The sequence below is a fragment of the Onychomys torridus genome, chromosome 1, assembly GCF_903995425.1.
Source record: "Onychomys torridus chromosome 1, mOncTor1.1, whole genome shotgun sequence".
In the NCBI taxonomy this organism is placed as follows: domain Eukaryota; kingdom Metazoa; phylum Chordata; class Mammalia; order Rodentia; family Cricetidae; genus Onychomys; species Onychomys torridus.
In genome coordinates, this window is record NC_050443.1 from 108,042,175 (window position 1) to 108,062,584 (window position 20,410).

At 46.1% G+C, this 20,410-nt stretch overlaps 1 protein-coding gene across 8 annotated transcripts in view; it reads right to left on the reverse strand.

Annotated features, from left to right (window-relative positions):
* Fgfr2 (fibroblast growth factor receptor 2) overlaps window positions 1-20,410 on the reverse strand; it is a 108,677-nt gene that overhangs the window by 61,096 nt on the left and 27,171 nt on the right. For all 8 annotated transcript variants that reach the window (XM_036195062.1, XM_036195052.1, XM_036195044.1 and 5 more), the window contains one exon: window positions 8,089-8,258. In XM_036195062.1, coding sequence (XP_036050955.1) covers window positions 8,089-8,258 — 170 coding nt within the window. The remainder of the gene's footprint in view (window positions 1-8,088; window positions 8,259-20,410) is intronic.

Here is a 20,410-nt window from a genome sequence, read left to right on the forward strand (position 1 = left end):
CTGTCCAAGACATCAGATCTTGGCTCGGGGCAGCACAGCCTGGCGGCTGCCTTTCTGGATACCACCACTACCCCACCTCTCTTGCAAAGCACATGGTCTGTTAGGTGTTTCCTTGGGTCTTTGGCATTCTAAGAGCCCTGAATATTCATTTCTTGGAGACATACTACAAATATCAATAAGTTAGCATGCTATTACAGTAAGAAGCACATAGACCAAAGTAGGTATCTCCACCCTCCTAGAACCTTGTTACTCAATCAATAGTCCCCCATGTGCAGTGCTGTTCATATTTTCTTTCTGACACCACTGCTTCCAACTGAATTCCTTGACACACCATCAAACCCAAATTTTAAAGCTGTGGCGTTTTTCAAACAGATGCTCTTAGAAACCTCCAACAGTGGGAGGTAGATGCTTCTGTTATAGAGGAGAGCCTCCTGTTAGTTAGTGGTTGCTTAACAGCAAGCCAAACAACCCCAACAGCAATTCTGTAAGAAATGACACACCGAGATCAGAAACGTATTAAATCAGTGTTTGCACACCAAGCATCTACGTGACCTGAAGAGGGTACCCTTGCAGCGAGCATGTGAACAGCACCTTGCCCTTCAGTGTGCTCTTCTCAGCATCTCAGATGTGCAGGGCCACAAGTATTTTGTCATTTGGGTCAAATGCATATACATTGTTTTTGCTTTCAGAGAACAGGGAATATAAATACCTCCCCCCACCCCCAAAATCTGAAAAACTGTTCAACCTCATTAGCAATCAAGGGAATGCAAATTAAAACAATAATGAGACACTTGTTCACCAGCTGATTAACAAAAATTAGGAAGATCAGTGTCACTCTCGAACTTGGTGAGTGAATATAAGGGAATACAGAGACAAATGGGAAACTGAAACATAAAGCCAGAGGAACCAGTCTGAGGAATAATTTGGTGGCACCCATTAAAATTAATGACATTTTTTTGTTGTTGTTTAACCCTGTTAATGCTACATCTGGGTATCCTGTCTGCACAAAATAACCAGTCTAGCCAATCAGCAAGTTCAAGGTTCTCACAAAATAAGAGAAAGTGACTAAGGAAGGCACTTGATGGCCAACTCCAGCCTCCAAACACGTGTGTGCACACACAGGAGCACACACACACACACACACACACACACACACACACACACACACACACACAAACTGAAAGAGAAGGGCTCCTCAGCCTTCTGCTGGGTCCTAGATCCTGCTCTGGAGAATGTCCCCATCTGGATCTCCCTAGCTGACCGAGAACAGAAGGCCAGGGACAGGAGGAGCCCTGCATCAGGCAGCATTCCTGGAACTTTATTTTCATTCCTGCCCAAAGCCAAATTTGTGTGGAATTCATCCTTATTTTCCAGCTGCCAAGAAACAGAACTGGCGAGCAGAGCTCTAAAACTATGTTCACCAAGGTCTTTCTTGAAATAACATTTCAGTATTGAAACAAAGCAGACTGACGCTAAGCCCCTGAGCAGTTAACGTGGAGCATGAAAACAGACTGCACAAGCGGTCCACACCCCACCAATGTGAAGAGAGACGGTGGTGCAGACAGTTGGCTTGGTTTGGTTTGTTTTCCCAGACTCTTCCTGCTATCGCCAACCTCTCTAAGTGCCTGTGAAGGCTTCAGCTGTGTCCAGGTGGTATAGGGGGTGAAGACTTACTTAACATCAATGCAGAATCAAACATATCACCAGGGTCAAAGGTCAAAGGCCCCAACTGTCACCTGGATGTTTGGCTTCCTCATTGCAAAACAAAATATTCAAAGATTTCCAAATACCCAGGTGTTCACTAACAAGTGGAATAAACATCCAAAAGCTGTACCCTGTGCCAGCTCGGAAGAGGTGTCCATGTGACAACAGATGCCCCTGTGACTTCCCAGAAAACAGCAATCACTAAAGCCTGGGCTTCAGAAAGGTGGTCTACAAATACACCCACTACTGTTAAGATGTGTGGAATCTCACTATTCCAACTCAAGTACATTCCCAGAAGGCTCTTAGGGATGTCAAGCCGTTCCTTCTTAATGTAATTGTGCACAGGGCTCATATATGTGGAGGGAATGGTACTCGGGGCTGCTTGTCATCACCCAGAAATGAAGGCAAACACTCGTTAATGCTTAAACCGGCATTGATGGGTAGCGGTTTGCTTTGCAGGGGGCTGTCCAGAAAGCAGGACTGCACCATCAGCCCTGTACCACACCACTAGTGGAAACAGAATCTCTTCACTCTACCCAGCCAACAACCCCTGAATCTCTGCAGAGGACGTGTGACGTACACTGCAAAATGCAAGGGTGCCCAACTCCACAGCCTGTTACCTGACAGCGCTAACAAAGTGGGCGGCCACGGGGCCATCTAACACCTTGTGAACTCAGCTCTTTAACAATGCTGACCTTCAAAAGCTAAACAAAGAACTGTCCAGCGAGTCCACTAAGTATCCACCCCAGAGAGATGAAAGCAAGGACTCAGGCAGATGCACTGAAATGATCACAAAAGGTGGTAGGTACATCCATTTGATGCAAGAGGAATCAACCATAAACATGAATTACGTTTTGACTCATACTATAACATAGATGAATCCTGAACATATTATATCATGTAAAATAAGCTGGGCATAAAAGGCAAACACCCTGTGATTCCATTTACATGAGGTTCTAAGAATAGGCAAATTCATAGACAAAAAAAAAAAAATTAAAATAGACTTGAGGATCTCAAGTACCGGGGGAGGGTGATTTCTTAATGAGTGCAGAGATTTTATCTGGAGTAACAAAAAAGTTTTGGAGATAATAAAAATGGTTAAGCAATATGGTATTATAGATATTCTTTTAAGTCTCATAATCCAGAGAGGTGGCAGAGTTGGAAGAATACAGAGAGAGACAGAGAGACAGAGAGAGAGACAGAGAGAGAGACAGAGAGACAGAGAGAGACAGAGAGAGACAGAGAAAATGAATGAACACGAACCATGCTTCTGGCCAAGCTTAACTTCAGTACCAACTGCCCATACTAAAAAACATAGAGATGCACGTGGCGGTGCATGCCTATTCCCTAGCACTAGGAGGTAGAGGCAGGAAGATGAGTTCAGCGACAGCCTGGATTACGCAGAAAGTTTGACACCAGTCTCGGCTATCCAGTAAGTCTCTAATTAAATGGTAAGACTAAGTGCAGAATGCCAAATATTTCTACACTGAAATTAGTCTTGGTCCTTTTTGGGGGGTTGGGGTTGATTTTTGTTTTTGTTTTTCCCTTCAAGACAAGGTTTCTTTCTCTGTGTAGCTTTAGCTGTCCTTGGCTGTCCTGGAACTCACTCTGTAAACCAGGCTGGCCTCGAACTCACAGAGATCCATCTGCCTCCCCTTTTTAAAAGTACTTAATAATTTTTTATTTTAATCAATGTGTATTATGTGGGAAAGACATGTGCATGTAAGTGTTGGTGCCCTCAGAGGCCAAAGGCACACCAGACCTTTGGGTGCCAGGCATTGAATCCGGATTCTTGGGAAGAGCAGCACATGGTCTTAGCCACAGAACCATCCCTCCAGCCCACAGTTCCCAAGTGATTTTTTGTTTTTCCTTCTCCCTAGGATGGCCCCATACACAAGTCATTCCAAGGCATTCTGGGGTGTGGTGGCCAAGGGCCATGAAGCCATAAACAAGTAAGAAGAGTTTGCAGGACTGGCCTTCAAAGCCAAGGTGGGCTCCAGAATGACAGGTTTATGAAGAAACAAGAAAAGTTGCGCAAATAACCAATGTTCCTTTACGGAAACTTCCAGGTCTCTGGCTTTCTGGAAAAACACACTGTGGAAAACTTGACACCTTGCTTCATTAAGAGGCAAACAGGCAGGATTCAGAGGAGTTAGGGGTTGGGACGCGGCAAGCCCTCTTTGTGGGGTTTGAGGTAGGTAGGTCTCGTCAATTACGTATATCTTGAATGATGACAGGATTCAATGGGTAAAGGCCATCACCTCCAAGACTGATGGCTTAAGTGTGATTCCCTAGGACCCATCTGGTGGAAGAAAAGAACCAACTCCCTCCCACAGGTTGTCCTCTGACCTCCACATGATACACCTATACACACACAAAAATGAATAAACTTTTTTTGTTGTTGTTTGTAAGTAGGTCTCTCCTTTCAGTTCTGAGGGACGCAAAGCCACAGCTTGTTTCCACACAGCACCTCAGGGCAAATGTGGTAGGTGCATTTGCTTAGAAGTCCACACAGCAATGAAGGAAATACCAGAAGGAGAGGCCTGCACAGGGACCCAGAGACCCAAGACTGTCCCATGAAGGCCCAGGTGAAGTCGTCTCAAGTGGACAGGTGTCAGGCAGGTGGATACACCAGAAAGGGGACCAGCCCCAGGAGAAGGACCATCCTTGCTTCTCTGGGCAGGTTTACTGCATTTTCAGTAAGAATTATGCTTTAGGGAACCATGTTTGCCAAGCTAAAAGCTGTGACTTTTCCTCAGTCCCAGAAGCCCCTGGGGCTCCACAGAATTTCTAAATTCCCAGTGTCACCAAATAAACATCCTATGGGTGTCAACCTTAATTGCCCTGTTGTGAAAATCTCTATTGCACCATCATTTACATTGGATGGGTCACCTCAGGGGCCACCAGGCCACAGCCTCCTTCTGCATGCACAGAGAGATTAGGTGAGCGATGGGGCAGGACCACACATTCCAAAGGCCAGCTTTCTCTTTCCCCTTTCCACCCCCTTTCCTTTATCTTTTGGCCGGGGCGGCATGCATAAGTATATGTTTATGTACAAATGTGTACGGATTCCAGAGGTCAAATTTCCTCCCCACCTTATTTTTTCTGAGACAAGATCTCTCACCAAACCTGGGGCTCACTGATTTGACCAGGGTAGCTGCTGACCAGTGAACGCCTGTCCTGGGAGCACAAGGACACACTAGCATATCTGGCTTTTGTCATGGGTTCAGGGATGGAACTTGGGTCCTCCTGCTTTCAAACATTTTACCAACTGAGCCATCTCCCCAGCCCTCAAAAAAAATGTTTTTTTTAACATCAAAATGTTCTTTGGATTTAAGAGATTTGTCCCTAGTCATTCAAATTCCTTTCTCTTTGCCTCCAGAAACAGCTCAAACACTAATTAACGAAAACCCTCAGGGTGGGGTGGAAGGGTTGGAGAAATGGCCCAGTGGTTGAGAGCATTTGCTGCTCTTGCAGAGGACCCAGCACCCACAAGGCAGCTCACAACTACAATTAGTTCCCAGGATCTGATGCCTTCTTCTGAACTGAGGGCACCGGGCAGGCATGTGTGCACAAATATACACACAGGCAATACCCATACACATAAAATAAATTAGATAAATCTGAAAAAAAAAAAAAAAAGGGTCCACAGGCTACAGCCATTCTTCGGTGTCCTCCTGGGTGTTCTTATTCAGCTCGACTTTGTCATGGGTAATTAAAATTACCTGCACCTGTTAAAAATCAAGGGCATCCCCTCATTAAGCCCCTGTGCCTAACAGCTCCATAATCGTAATCACTCATTCACATTTGCAAAATGTTCCTTATCCATAATAATGATAATGATGTACAGCCCATTTATTTTAAGACCAAGAGTCTCTGGAGACTCACAGGCTCGCTTTGTACCTGCTTAGAGGCTGTCTTTCTGAGTAGAATTAGGATTCTGACCACCATTCTGACAGTAAAACTGCATTTAAATAGCTCAAACTCCATCAATTCAATGAGTTTCTGCAAGCCAGAATAGTAAGCCAATGGGGGGGGGGGCGGGGGCGCAGAGTTTAAGTGATGTGACCCTCCCTTTCAAAAAATGTATTTAATGTGGATTGGTTTGAAGTTATGTGATCCCTTAGAACTGGAGTTACAAACAGTTGTGAGCTGTCATGTGGGTGTGGGGAATTGAATCCGGATCCTCTAGAGGAGCAGCTAGTGCTCTTAACCATGGAGCCATCTCTCCAGCCCCCGCCCTCACCCCCCCTCCTTTTCTAAGCAGCAGCAATGACTAGTAAAACCTTTGTCTAGTTGTTATTTATTTTAGGGTCTAAACTAAGAAGGAAAGGACAAGTCAACTTCACGACCCCTGCTTCTCCTAACAAGTAGAAGTCACGGTTGACAAATGAAGAGTTTCCACGTCTGAGGCCCAGCAGACCTACCAAATGGCAACAATTTTTACAGAAGCAAATAAGCCTTTGAAGATGAAAGCCTGCCTGCTCAGCCAGCCCCAGCTCTGTGACAATGGGAAGGAAGCCCACATACGCTCAGCAGGGTGGCATGGGGGCTGGGTACCACATGTAACCTGGGTACCAGGTCACACACAGGGGGAGACCAGTCTGTTCTTCCACATACATTCCAATGCTGCCTCCACAAACGCCTCCTTTTAAGAACTGGGCATTGGCGCCTTCTCTTTACCCATGCTGGAAGTTTCTTAGATGCATCTCAGTGATATCTGCACTCTTGGCACTCATGCCCCTGGCTCATCTCCTCCCTGGGGACCCATTCAATAAAAGGGACGGGTGGCGGTGGCGCACGCCTTTAATCCCAGCACTTGGGAGGCAGAGCCAGGTGGTCTACAAAGTTAGTTCCAGGACAGGCTCCAAAGCTACAAAGAAATGCTGTCTCAATAAAAGGGAGAAGCAAAAGGGCTGAGATGTTGCTTCCATGAGGAGGTGACAGAAGGCGGACATCTTGGGTCTTCCACTCTGGCTCCTTTGTCTGCTTACCCTGAAGATGACCACTCTCGTGTTGTCACCTGCTTTGTGTTGGCGCATGTGGCAAGGAGCAGTGAATCCTAATGGCAACTGAACACTTCCTTCCCTGGCATAGCCTTTGAGGGAAAACCCAGCCTTAACTAAAACCTTGCACAGTCCTGGGAGAGACCTAGAGAAAAGACCCCACCAGGCTACCCTCGGATTTGCAGTAAGACTGTAAAGCCACAACCAGGAGCAACTTGTTACATGGCAACTGATAACCCATACACCCTCACCTCTTCATGCAAATGCACAGCAGGCTTTCATAATAAGGTTTCTTTAAATCCTCTTCACATGCAAAATTCTTAAAATTCTATCCATGCTGAGTAATTTGAAAATTCCATCCCTCTCATTCAAATAAAAAAACCTCTCGAACTAATCCTCAAACTTTTCTCTGTTCCTCTTTGTTTGTTTGTTTGTTTGTTTGGTGGTGGTTGTTGTAAGTAGCCCTGGCTATCCTAGAGCTCACTGTGTAGAGCAGGCTAGCTTTAAACTCAAAGTGATCTGCCTGCCTCTGCCTCCTGAGTCCTCTGATTAAAGGCGTGTGCTGCCTGGCTGCCTGGCGCTCCCTCTTCTCCAGTTGTACTAATACCACATTTCCTCTCATGCCCACCCGATGCAACACACACTTGATTGAGACTTCATCTTTACCAGCAGCCTCCAAACGCCAGCTCTGAAGTTGGCCTCCCCGCCAAACCAGGGCCCCTCCGACTTGCGGCCATGTCCAGCCCTGCTTCCTTTAGCTTCCCCAGTGCCTAGACAGTATCCTACATAAGGACACTCAATCAATGATGCTGAATGGATGAGCAAACTATACTTAGCATCCCAAAAAGCCCTCTCGGGGATGTCACAGATATCCTGTTGCCCAACTCCCCAGTGCCTGTTGAGACTAAAATTTTTAGGTCATTTTCTGATGGGCCATTGAGCATCTCTGGTGAGGGAGAAGTGGGGGAGGAGAGGACGATGACTCCTTCTGTCATTGTCTAACGTCCCCCCATTAACAAATACTAGTTCTTACTCCCTCCTCTCATCCAAGCTATTCACTCTTAAGACAACCCCACCCTCACAGGGCAGCTGCGCCAGTTCAAGTTTTACAGACCATAAAGCATATAGAAAACAGACCCTCAACTGTTGACCCCCTGGTTATTAAACTTTCCTCATGTAAAGAAGAGTGTAAATGGAGCCTGGCTTTAAAATGACAAGGGCGTCCAGGGTAATCTTTTAAACGTATCAAATGGTGACGTGACCGATTACAATAATTACGTCTTCTTAAAAATGCATATTCCTTCTGGTCCTGCCAACTTCAGAGGACTTTGAAAAATAAACATTTCAGAAATACAGAGCTTTCGAAGCTCAGTCCTACCTTATAGCCTCCGATGCGGTGTTCCTGCTTAAACTCCTTCCCATTTTTCAGCCACCTCATTGTGGGTGTTGGATTTCCCCCAGCAGGGCAGCGGAACTTTACAGTGTTGGCGGCAGGGACAGCATGCAGCCGCTTCTCCATCTTCTCTGTGTTGGTCCAGTATGGTGCTCCTGAATCGGAAGACAATGACATGCAGGAAGATGAAGGGATAGCCTCATCAACCCCAGCAAGGTAAAGCTGCTTTGTGGTACTAGAAAGGATCCGATTTTCTTTTGACTCTTTGAATAATATTTATGTTAGGAAACTATTTTCAGAAGTCTGGTCCAGCTGGCCTAGCAGAAGGTCCCCAGAGAGGCTGCTTATTGGGTTATGACTATTAACGGGGAGGGGGGGGGGAGAGCATCTGAAGCACCTTCTCTCTTGTTCCTGTCTGGTGCCAAAAAATAATTTCATGTCAAATCATGCTTTAAAATGCTACTTTATATTCACAGAAACAGCCCATGTAATAGCAAGGGCTCAGTCCTCCAAAAACACATCATTTTGGATCACCACGCCTATTAAATGGTCATATATACACACTGTAAAAATAAACTGTCCTCGGGGACCACATAAACTTGCCCATCAGAACTTTCTTTCTGTGTGGGCATGAATATAAAGGGTGTTCATGTGTGTATGGGCACATGTGCATGTGTGTGAGGCCAGAGGTCAACCTCAGGTGCCCTTCCTCAAGTGCTAAAAGCCAAGTGCCTTGTTTTTTGAGACAAGGTCTCTCAGTGGCAGGTTAGGCTGGCCCGTCATTGAGACCCCAGGGATCTGTGTGTCCTATTTCCCCAGGACTGGGATTGCACGCATGCGCCATCATGCCAGGCTTTTTCTAACATGGGTTGTGGGGATCTAACTCAGGTCCTCATACTTAACAGAGCAAGTCCTTCACCCACTGATCTAACATTCTAGCCAGCCCTGAGCAATCTTGTAAATGGTGATCAAATAGCATAAATTATCTTAGCATGATAAAATGATCCTGGGAGCCATCATAAATTTCCTAGCACCTTATTCGATAAATCAAAATACTGTGTTGCTAAGGATAGCTTAATATTTTAAATGAAAGATCTTTTTTTTTTTTTTCTTTCCAGTGGTGCTTCTAAACACTATAATCCCAATGCCGTGGCTAAGCTTAACAGGAGGCAACTAATCAAATGCTAAATAAGTCATGGCCCCTAAATGGCCCTCAGTCACAGGTACAAGTGATTTTTTTTTTTTAAGCTCAGAAAAAGAGGTAGATCTTTCAATGACCAAGTAACAAGAAAAGTACATTTTATCAACAGGTGCTGCACCATCAATCCAGAATGCTACTATCAATCAATTCTTTAGGCCTGTACTAATGGCTCGAAGCTCCTCATGACCCAATATTTGTTTACCAAGCACTGTTCCAAGAGCTTGTACATGCCGGGCATGTGAATCCTCACAACTCAGTGGGGAGCTATTATCATCCCTGCTGCAGGTCAAGGAAACTGAGGCCCTGAGACCTTGCCTGCAAATAGTCAAAGCACTGCAAGTCAGACACCTGAGATTTGACCAAGATCAGTCTGATACCCCGTTGCCAGCCCCTGTCTCCTTGCTAACACTGTCCCCAAGAAGTCAGTCATGCCTTCTAGACACTGAACATCAGATCTGACACAGTCCATGAGGGCAAACACTCCAACCTTCAGTGTTGTCCAGAACTTCCAGGCAACAATTATACTTTCCCCATGGTGAGGGGCAACAGGAGCAGCCCACCCACTCCACAAGCCACAGGCAAAATGGTCCCAGCCAAGGAGTCTATTTGGTAGTCTCCCCTCCGACATCTGCTGGGAGACATTCCACCTGCACAACTAGGCTCTCTCTCCTGTTACACTCACTCTCTGGAATAACTGCCCCTGCCCCCCCCTCCCCCGGCTATCTTGTCCTTGCTTTTAACACCTGCTATGAGAGGCAGGGCTGGGATGTCTTATCAAGAGGGCACTGTATCTTCTTCATGCTAATGCATTCCCAAGTGTCAAAGTGGTGGGATGAAGGTGGCAACCTCAGGACACTAAGACTGCAAAACCACAGCTGCTCACCCATTCGGAGCAGAGGGAAAATGGAGAGGGAAGGGGAGGGGAGAGGGGAGGGGATTGCAGGGGACAGGAGAGGGAAGGAGGCCAAGCCAGAAGAAAAGAGGCTGCACTATTTCCTTTCAGTTCAGTTGCATTTGTGATATGCGTCTTGAGGACCTTGTAGCTTGGGCACTGGATACTTGTAAACACATCTATTCTTCTGAGAGTTCACCAGGGGAACCACTGGACTCCTACTTATCACAAGACCCCAAGGACCTGGCATACCCTGAAACAATCATCTTTCATTTTAAAAGCTTCTACTTAGAAAAAAAATCCATGCAAAGCCACTGAAAGCAGTCATTGAGATCCCAAAATAAATAATGAGCTTTGTCCCTATACAAAGACTTTAACAAATCTGACCTAAATGGAAAGCATACCTCATGCTGTCAGGTGTCTGGACTCATGTCATTTGTTTAAGTAAACACAATGGCCTATTCACATGAATTAGCTAAATATTAATGCAGTCACTCTTTCAGATAGCATCAATTACTGCTGGGCTGAGCTCTGGAATGTCCTTTTTAAAAAAAAAAACATAAAAGAAATCAACAAATAGGTGCTTACAAACCATTAGGCATGATTTTCATGTTCTCTGAGATCAAAAAGTAGGAGTTGGCCCCAGGAACTAGGAATGCTCTTTTCCACTCTAAGCCTGAGACGGCACCACTGCAGGGGACTGCTCCCCAGCCACGTGCAATGCACTGTCCTGGCTTGTGCCAGCAGCACACTGGCAGCCCGAGCCTTTGTCTTGGTAGCCAAAGGAATGACTTAAGGAATAGGATAAAAGAATGTTGCTGGGATTTCTAGCAGGTAACTGCTCCCCTCGAGTGAAACTGTAGCTAGGAAATATGCTCTCACAACACAGGCGCTGGCCACACACCACAGTCTGGACACTGCTTCTTACCTCAGCCTCAGAGACCCAAGGTGGGCGGGGGCACCATGAAATCCAATCACTATGAGGCTGTAGCTGGAACTGAATTTCACAACAAGCCTTGGGGAGCTGAAAGGTCACTGAGCTAAGTTGTTCAAGGTGTCTGTGTGCCAGGGAAGGGACGTCCCCATGCTCTACTGTGCTGCTGATTTTCTGGCCACTGGCACTCTGCTGAGCGCTACCTCAGGACAACCCATCTTTGCAACTGAGCCTTCTTTAAGATGGGAGTGTGCATATTTAAAAATTAAATTAATAATTAAATTAAAAATTAAATAAATAAACATGATGCTTGGAGAAAGAAGAGATAAAAACTATTATTTATAACAATAACATGGCCTTTCCCGATATAAACGTCATAATCTAGAAAAATAACATTCCGATACAACCATCATACTGTGTTTTCTTCTGCAGCAGCCTCCTGGCCTTTGAGACAGTCGTGTTATGTAGCCCAGGCTAGCATCAAACTCAAGGTCCTGCCTCCTCCTCCCTGGTGCTGGAACCGCAGGTCCAACACACCAGACTCCACAGACTCTTCACTCTTCCCTGACATTTCCACAAAGTAACTACTACAACCATCCAGGCACCAAAGAGGTAGACCATACAATCAGAGAAACAAGGGCCAAGCATCTTGGAGAAGCCAAGCCAGCCTTTTCCCTACCAAAGCTTGGGAGCATGTCCACAACTCCACATGGAGCAGGAAGTGTTGTGACAGAGTCAAAGCCTGCAGATGCACAGATGATTCTGGTCCCTAGCAGATGGCCACACACTTACTGGAAACAACCTTCCTGGAAAAGAATTGGCAAGATAGCACACAAGGTTGCCTGAAATCAGGACCGTGAGCAGCTGCTTTCTCTACCTCCCTTGGTATTACCTTAGAGATTCACAGCACACACTCAAAGGCACCAATTTTAAGAGGGGATTGTGGTTTAGACCTCCAAAGGCTGAAAACGGGAAGCACACTTGTGAAGTAAATGAATGGACTTTCCTTTGGCTCTGACATTCACAGATCTCCTCCTGGAGATCACAGCAAAAAGAAAAACAGCTTGCTAGTCACAAGGAAATCAAACCAACAGTCAGATGCAGCATCACAAAGAAGTAAAATCAGAAAGTTGACCTACTGAGAGCCAAGAGCAGCCATCCTCCTTCATACCAGTGCTTATCACCTCTGGGTGATCATGCTAAGTAGAATTTCACTCTGCTAAAATGCATCTGAGTTCAGAGAGGCCCTGACTCCACTCACAGTCCTTCCAAGGACCCTACGGCCATCCTTAGCCATTCTGTCCCACCACGGAGGTCCGGGCCTCCGCCGCTGTAATGGTTGCTTCCTCATCACTGATGCCAGCTTCCACGCTCAGGGTGTCCATCCTGGAAAGTACACCTGCTGGTGACTGCCAGCTAGCAGGCACAGAACAAAATAGGCCACAGCTTGAGTTGCAGACAGGGTAGGAGGATGGGTGGCTGGGAGAAGCTTTACTATAAACCAAGGAAGCTGTTCTGATAAGGTTCTAATATCCTTCCCAGGCATCTGTGTGCTACACAGGTATTGATTTTGTCAACAAATGGTAGGACTACAGGGGGTTTTGACCCTGCAATTTAAACTTAATGATAAAACATAAGCTGCTGGGCCTGCCCCATAAAAGCCCTTACACGGCCAAGTATTGACATCTAAGGTTTACAAGCTGTTCTCTGTCCAGAACCAAAAGCAAGCACAGCCCCATGTTTTAAAGGAAAAACAGAGAGTCATATTACAATGTTCCTCCATCTGGCCTGATGGCTGACAGGATCAATGTCACCCAGAAAGGTTAAGTGATTTGATCAAGGTCACGAAGCCAGAGGCCAGGCCAAGGCTAGCCCCAAGCCTCCAGCTCCCTTAGCAATGCTCCTCAACCACAGCAGGCTGCCCTGTGAACTCTCCCACAGTAATTAAGTCAAAAGTTCAAGATTTATGTGAGCCGGGGACGCTGATGACTGCCAACTTTATTTTTATTGATGCAGAAATTTTAAAATGCACGAGCGTTTCAGCTCTTAGATCAAGTCTCCCCAGCTCCCTAAAGCCTCACTAAGGCCCCTGCCTTAAGTCTATAATTAGGGCTTTTAAAAATATCACTAATCAGGACATCTGAATGCTACGCCCCCTGATGTCTTTGGGTTTTGTTTGGTTTTTGTTTTTATAATGTCACTATCCTTGCAATAGACTGTCATTCATCTGCTTTTGGTTTGATACAAACTGAGAGAAATCAAATCTAGCAGAATTGGGGGGGGTGGGGCGGGACTTAGAAAAGAGTGGTGTCGTTATTCTAATGCTGTGAAAAGATACCATGACCAAGGCAACCCTTATGAGAGAATGCATCTAGCTGGGGCTGGCTACAGTCTCAGAGGTTTAGTCCATCATCATCATGGAGGGGAGCAGGCACGGCGCTGGAGAAGCAGCTAGAGAACTCTACATCCTGGTCCAGAGGCAGAGAGAAAGAGACAGAGATTGGTGTGGGCTTTTGAAATCTCAAAGCCCATCCCCAGTGACACACTTTCTCCAGCAAGTCCACACCTCCTAATCCTTCTCAAATAGAGCCACTCCCCTGGTGACGAAGCATTCAAATATATGAACCTTTGGGGGGCATTCTTATTCAAACTACCACAGGTACAGTCTGGCTTCTAGAAATCTTTATCAAACAGCCCACTGAACAGTGATGTGTTTTATCCAAAACACATGGTGTGTGGGGGGAGGGCGGGGGTCAGTCACTCACAAGACAAATGACTGGAGTCCCCTAGGAGACTCCATGGAATTCACAGGATCTGCTGCAAGACAAAGCTTCCCAACCACCAACAGAGCAGCTAGCCAGGGGCAGGCTCACCATCAGCACCAGCTACCAGGAGGCACCTGAACCCACCTACTGATGAGGTTTCCATTAGGAAGAATTTCCAGAACATTCAACAGCCTACACACTTTGTCCTTTTCACTCCTCTCAATTCCTACACTCACCAACTTGGATGCCACCTCTACCGAGTTTTAAAACACAAAACATCGGGACCATGTTGACTCAGGACTGTTAGCAGCAACAGGGTAACCCATGAGTCTCGGGTCTCAGACCACGGACTTTGGTTTTCCCTAGTTCCTCCAACCCTCCTGCCACCCCCCCCCCCCCCCCCCCCCCCAACCCTGGAAAAAGAAGAAACTAAGACCGCTGCCTTTCTCTCTCAGGTAGGGTAAGTGACATTTGCCAGTCTCAACAAAGATGAAACCAAAATGGAAAAATCCCTTGTCACTAGAAAGGTCAACTCCAACATCGGGAATCTGGATGCTGCTGTCCTGCTGTGGAACCCCTCCAGTTAAGCAATGGAGCCAAACTTTTAGCCAAACATGATCTACCCTAGAACTGACTCTCAGAATCTTCAGAAACAATCACTTTAAACACAACAATTTTTTTAACCTCCATAAATCTGCTGCCAGATAATCTACAAAGACACTTAAGTTCCCAGAAAAGGCAAGAACTAGGTAAGTTACCTTTCCTGTGCTGATGCATAAATGGGGAACCTTCTGCACCCTCAACCTGGCTGAATTTCAAAAATCAGCATTTGAATTGGTAACATTTGGTCCAGAGAAAACAAGTTGAGCCTATACTTACAATGAGATCACAGAATTGCTCAGGAAAGTGAGTGAGTGCTGGCAAGGTGTGAGGACATCAGCTAGTCAGCCGCTAAAATATGGCTTAGGGACGCTGTCCTTCACACCTCCTTCGATAGAAAGATTTGACTTAAAAGGGGATAGGGAGCCTTATCCATCCTGTCAGCCAATGCAGGGGTGCATAGTGCGTGCATGCGTGTGTGTGTGTGTGTGTGTGTGTGTGTGTGTGTGTGTGTGTGTATGTGTATCACAGGATACTAGGAGATGGTAAATTTTAAAGGGGTCTTATGGTTGCTAGGTTTGAGAACTCCTGGGAAAGAACATCAAACATGTTTTACTAGAGGACCCCTCAGAGCATAAATGGTGCTGTTGGACACCCTCTCTAAGCAAGGGTCACAGCATGAGGTGTTTCTTAAACTTATTACAAGAATCAAGTCACTTTCAGCAGGACTTCTTCGGAACTAGGGTTCTAGAGAATATCCTTTGAGAAACAGTGGCTTGTTTTCTTCACATATGGATCAGATCTGAACAGGACTCTGTTTTAAGTGAGACCCATAAAAGATGTTTGGGAAGTCTTTAAGGCCAAAAAATATTCATTCTACACTAGGCTGGTCCTTGCTCTCAAGAAAGCAATGAGTTACTGAAAAAGGCAGGTCTGCCATGCCCGGTCAGATGGTAGACAATGTCACAAGGTAGAACAGGTGAGTTCCCAAAGTTTATATGACAAGATGGGCTCCACTCACTGAGCAAGAGCGGCAACAGGAGAGTTAGAAGTTAGAAGCACCCCAAGTGCTCGAGAGTATCCACCCAAAAATCGAACCGTACTTTCTAAGGCCACCAGCTTCTTAACCAAAACTGCCCTGTTCTGCTTCATTCCATTTGTGTTCCTTTATTTTCTGCTGCATTGGTGATGGTCAATCCCATGACAGCCTCTTAATCCTTTTCCTTAAACATGAGTGTGTGGGGGTGGGTGGGGGGTGGGTGTGCATGTGTGCACATGCATGCTGACTGTGCTGGAAAGTTCTATGTCAATTTGACACAACCTAGAGTCATCTGAGAGGAGAGAACCTCAATTCAGAAAATGCCTCCATAAGATCCCCTTGTAGGTGAGCCTGTAGGGCCTCAACATAAATCCAGTTACTCTGAACCTGATAGAAGAGAAAGTAGGAAGTACTCTTGAACGAATTGGCACCGGAGATCACTTTCTAAATATAACACCAGTAGCACAGACACTGAGAGAAACAATCAATCAATGGGGCCTGTTGAAACTGAGAAGCTTTTGTAGAGCAAAGGACACGGTCAACAAGACAAAGTAACAGCCTACAGAATGGGAAAAGGTCTTCACCAGCCCCACATCTGACAGAGGGCTGATATCCAGAATATATAAAGAACTCAAAAAATTAGACATCAAAATGCCCAACAGTCCAATTAAGAAATGGGCTATAGAACTAAACAGAGAATTCTCAACAGAGGAAGTTCAAATGGCTGAAAGACATTTAAGGAATTGCTCAATATCCCTAATTATCCAGTAAATGCAAATCAAAACAACTCTGAGATACCACCTTACACCTGTCAGAGTGGCTAAGATCAAAAACACAGAAGACAGTTTATGCTGGAGAGGATGTGGAGCAAGGGGAACCCTCCTCCACTGCTGGTGGGAATGCAAGCTTGTACAGCCATTTTGGAAATCAATATGGCGTTTCCTTAGAAAAATAGGGCATTTTCTTAATTAGCAATTGATCAGGAGGGGCACAGCCCATTTTGGGTGGCCCCACCTCTGGGCTAGTGGTTCTGTATTCTATAAGAAAGCAGGTTGAGCAAGCCATAGAGAACAAGCCAGTAAGCAGTACCCCTCCATGGCCTCTGCATCAGCTCCTGCCTGCCTCCAGATTCCTGCCCCGTATGAGTTCCTGTTCTCATGGCTTTTGATGATGAGCTATTATATGGAACTGTGAGTGAAATGAACCCTTTCTTCCCCAGCTTGCTTTTGGTCATGGCGTTTTATCACAGTCGGAGTAACTCGAACTAACACATTGACTGTGGGAGTCTGATCTCGCTTTCCATCAAATGGGTTCCGAGAACTAATCCAGGTCATCAGGCTTGGTGGCAAGCACCCTTCTTTCTACCCACTGGACCATCTCCCAGCCCTCTTCTTAGTTCTTGGTGGTTGTTCTTGAGCTCAGACTTGGCAACCATGCTTTCTGCACCCTGCACAGAACTGAAGACCTCTGTTGGTCGGGGAAACTTGCCTTCCTACAATGAGCCAACAAAACCAGAAAAATGACAGTCTAGCAGTCTGGCAGAAGAAATCACTTGGACACTTTTCAAGCTGAATAACACAAACTTAAAATATGCAACATCCAGAGCCAGGTGTTGGTGGCGTCAGCGCACGTCTTTGATCCCAGCACTCGGGAGGCAGAGCCCGGCAGATCTCTGCAAATTCGAGGCCAGCCTGGTCTACAGAGCAAGTTCCAGAACAGGCACCAAAACTACACAGAGAAACCCTGTCTCAAAAAAAAAAAAAAAAAAAAAAGCAACATCCCAAAGGGAAGTGGGAAAATGGAGCTCACGAAACCCAAGACCACAGTCGGCATGGTCACGAGAGCACCACTGACTAACTTTACTCAAGTCAAATATTCAAGTACATGCCAGTGGCATCTCCAGACAACAGAGGCACCAGAGAAACCAACGTGGACACAAGGATGTTTCCAGGTGTCTGAAAATGCAAAGAATTCAGACCTTCTGCATTTTCCCTAGTAATCAGGTCAGGTATTTGACACTTGAGGTGGAAAAAAAAAGTTTCAACAGTAACATCCCCTTTCCCTCCTTGCCAAGTATCCTCGTCCCAGCCTTCTTTGGTCCCTACACACAGGCCACAGCTGCTTAATCTCAGCTGCCCCAGGCTGCACCTGTGAATCAGACCAGGCTAATCACACTAACAGATGGCAGAGGCCAAGTAGCCAGCTAAGAACTGCTATCACTTTAAATAGCATCTAATGTTTCACAGGCCCCTCCCTGCAGCAGTATCTCCCTGGTACAGCTAACACCAGCCCTTAATCACCACCACACAGCACCCATCCCAGGCACAGAGTGGGTGTCATTTGAGAGCTAATTACCAAAAGCCCCATTGCAAGGTGAAAGTGTGGCAACCCCTCTGTGGGGTGGCACCATTATACACCATGCTTTGTCACCTGGCCCTTCTACAGAGATGCTAGGCAGTTAGGCAGGTAGTCACAGCAATGTCCCCAGAGGTCCCCAACAGGCAAACTCCAAAACACTAGGAGATTCCAATCACTCGGCCTCGGCTGTTATATAACCTATACCTGCTGTTACACGTCATGACATCACGTGTGTTCCTAGTGATGTCAGGCAGCAGACCTGACCCGGCACAGAACCGTTCCCGGTTGTGCCAGCAAAACCACGTGGGTGGAACCTGACGTCTCCATCAACCACGGAGGCACCCACATGTGGTACCACTTAAGAGCTATAAACAACTGTGCAAATGTATCATCTCACACACACCCCAAACCCGTGGGGACCTGGGATGCCCACAGGTACCAGGCTTTCGAGTGGCTGGACACTTCCCTTGGCTCCCTAAGACTATTTTCTGGTCACTCTAAGACTTGCTGCTTTCTGCATCAAGGGTTACTGGAGGCAGAACCTGAGCCAACAGCCAACACCAGTGCCCTCCAGAGCCGGTTTGGGAGGGTTCCGCCTCCTGCTTCGGGGAGAGCCAAAGAACAGCAACTATGAACAGCATATTCTACTGGGTCCATGTTGTTACCAGAGGATAGTGAGAAAGGTAACAAGCCTTTGCAAGGCTGTCACAACTCACAGTAGCAGCACACACTTTCACTTGCCTTCTTGGTTTTTATGAACATGGCTGGTAGTTTGTGCCTGTTTGGGGCAAGTGTGTGTGTGTGTGTGTGTGTGTGTGTGTGTGTGTGTGTTCGAGAGCCCACAAGGCAGCAGTTCTTACACCTTAATGTGAAATGAAACACACACACACACACACACACACACACACACACACACACACACGAACACACACCCCACGTCTCTAACTAGGTAGGTCTTAAGACAAACTTAAGGAGCGGGTATCTCTAGAGAGTTCACACATGATGCTAACACTGCTGGTCCAGGCACACTTTGAAAACCACTTTCCTAAGTGTTCACTCTCCCTAGAGCAAAAATTATATTAACCAAATTATTTCTCCTTATGCCCAAACTATTGAGACTTAAGAACAAAGCCAAACATTCACTGGAGTGACAATATTTATCCCTGGGCCTAACAGCATTCTCTCTGTTAGCTAACTAACCCAGGCTAAGCGATGGTGTTTTCAATAAACGGTACAGGAATAACTGTGAACAACATCCAGAGGAAATAGACCTACACACAGACCTTGCAAACAGATCACAACTGGAATATAAACGTAGAGCACGAAACTATAACACCCCCAAGGAGTGAGAGGACTGCCCTTGAGTTTTCTCCTGATTTCTTAGAGACAACACCAACAGCATGAGGGGACCCACGAGAGAGCTGATAAGCACGACTTTAAAATGCTTACTCTGGGAGACACTGTTGAACAAAGAGATTCTCACCCTAGGAGAGAGGATTTGAATGAAGGAGTAGAGGACTACTATCCAAAAATACACAAACTCTTGAAACTCAACAATAAGGAAACAAACAACTTGATTAAAGAAGCCACCCTTTAACAGACAGACACTCACCAAAGAGCACATGTAAAGATGCTTCCCAGCTGGGCGGTGGTGGCACACGCCTGTAATCCCAGCACTCGGGAGGCAGAGGCAGGTGAATCTCTGTGAGTTCGAGGCCAGCCTGGTCTACAGAGTGAGTTCCAGGACAGGCTCCAAAGCTACAGAGAGAAACCCTGTCTTGAAAAACAAAACAAACAAACAAACAAACAAAAAAAATGCTTCCCATTCTCGTCATGAGGAAACGCATTCTACAGTGGCAGAAATCCATAGCACCAGCATCACCATATACTGGCAAGGATGCAAGGATGCAGAGTGAGGGGAGCTCACCTTCATGGATGGTGGCAACGTGAAATGTTGTGGTTGCTTTGGAAAGTGGTTTGGCAAGCTTCCAACGAATCTGAACTTACCACAGCATCTAACAGTGATGTTCCAAGGAGAAGGAAATGTATAGCTAAAAAACCCACCCCTGGTCTATGGCATCTCTACTTGTGACTGCCAAACTCAGGCAACAACCAAGATGTCCTTCAATGGAGAGATGTATAATCCGTGTACATACTGTTCAGTACTAAGAAAAAATTAGCTGAATTCATTGTAGAATTCAGGGGGAAAAAAATGTAATGCATATCACTAGGGGGAAGATGCCAATCTGAAAAGCCTACAGAGTGTATGAATCTAACATAGGATATTTCTGAACAGGCAAAGTGGAAAGATTGGTGGTGGCTAAGGGCTGGGCAGGTGTGTGTGTGTGTGTATGTGTGAATAAGTAATGCTCAGCAATGTTTAGGACAATAAAATTTGTGTGATAGCGCAATGACAGAAACATAGTGTTATTCATTTGCATAAGCCCCAGGGCCTACAGTGAACCCTGAGGATCACAGACCTTGGGCTCAGGTGTTGAGTCCATGGGGGCTCTTCAGA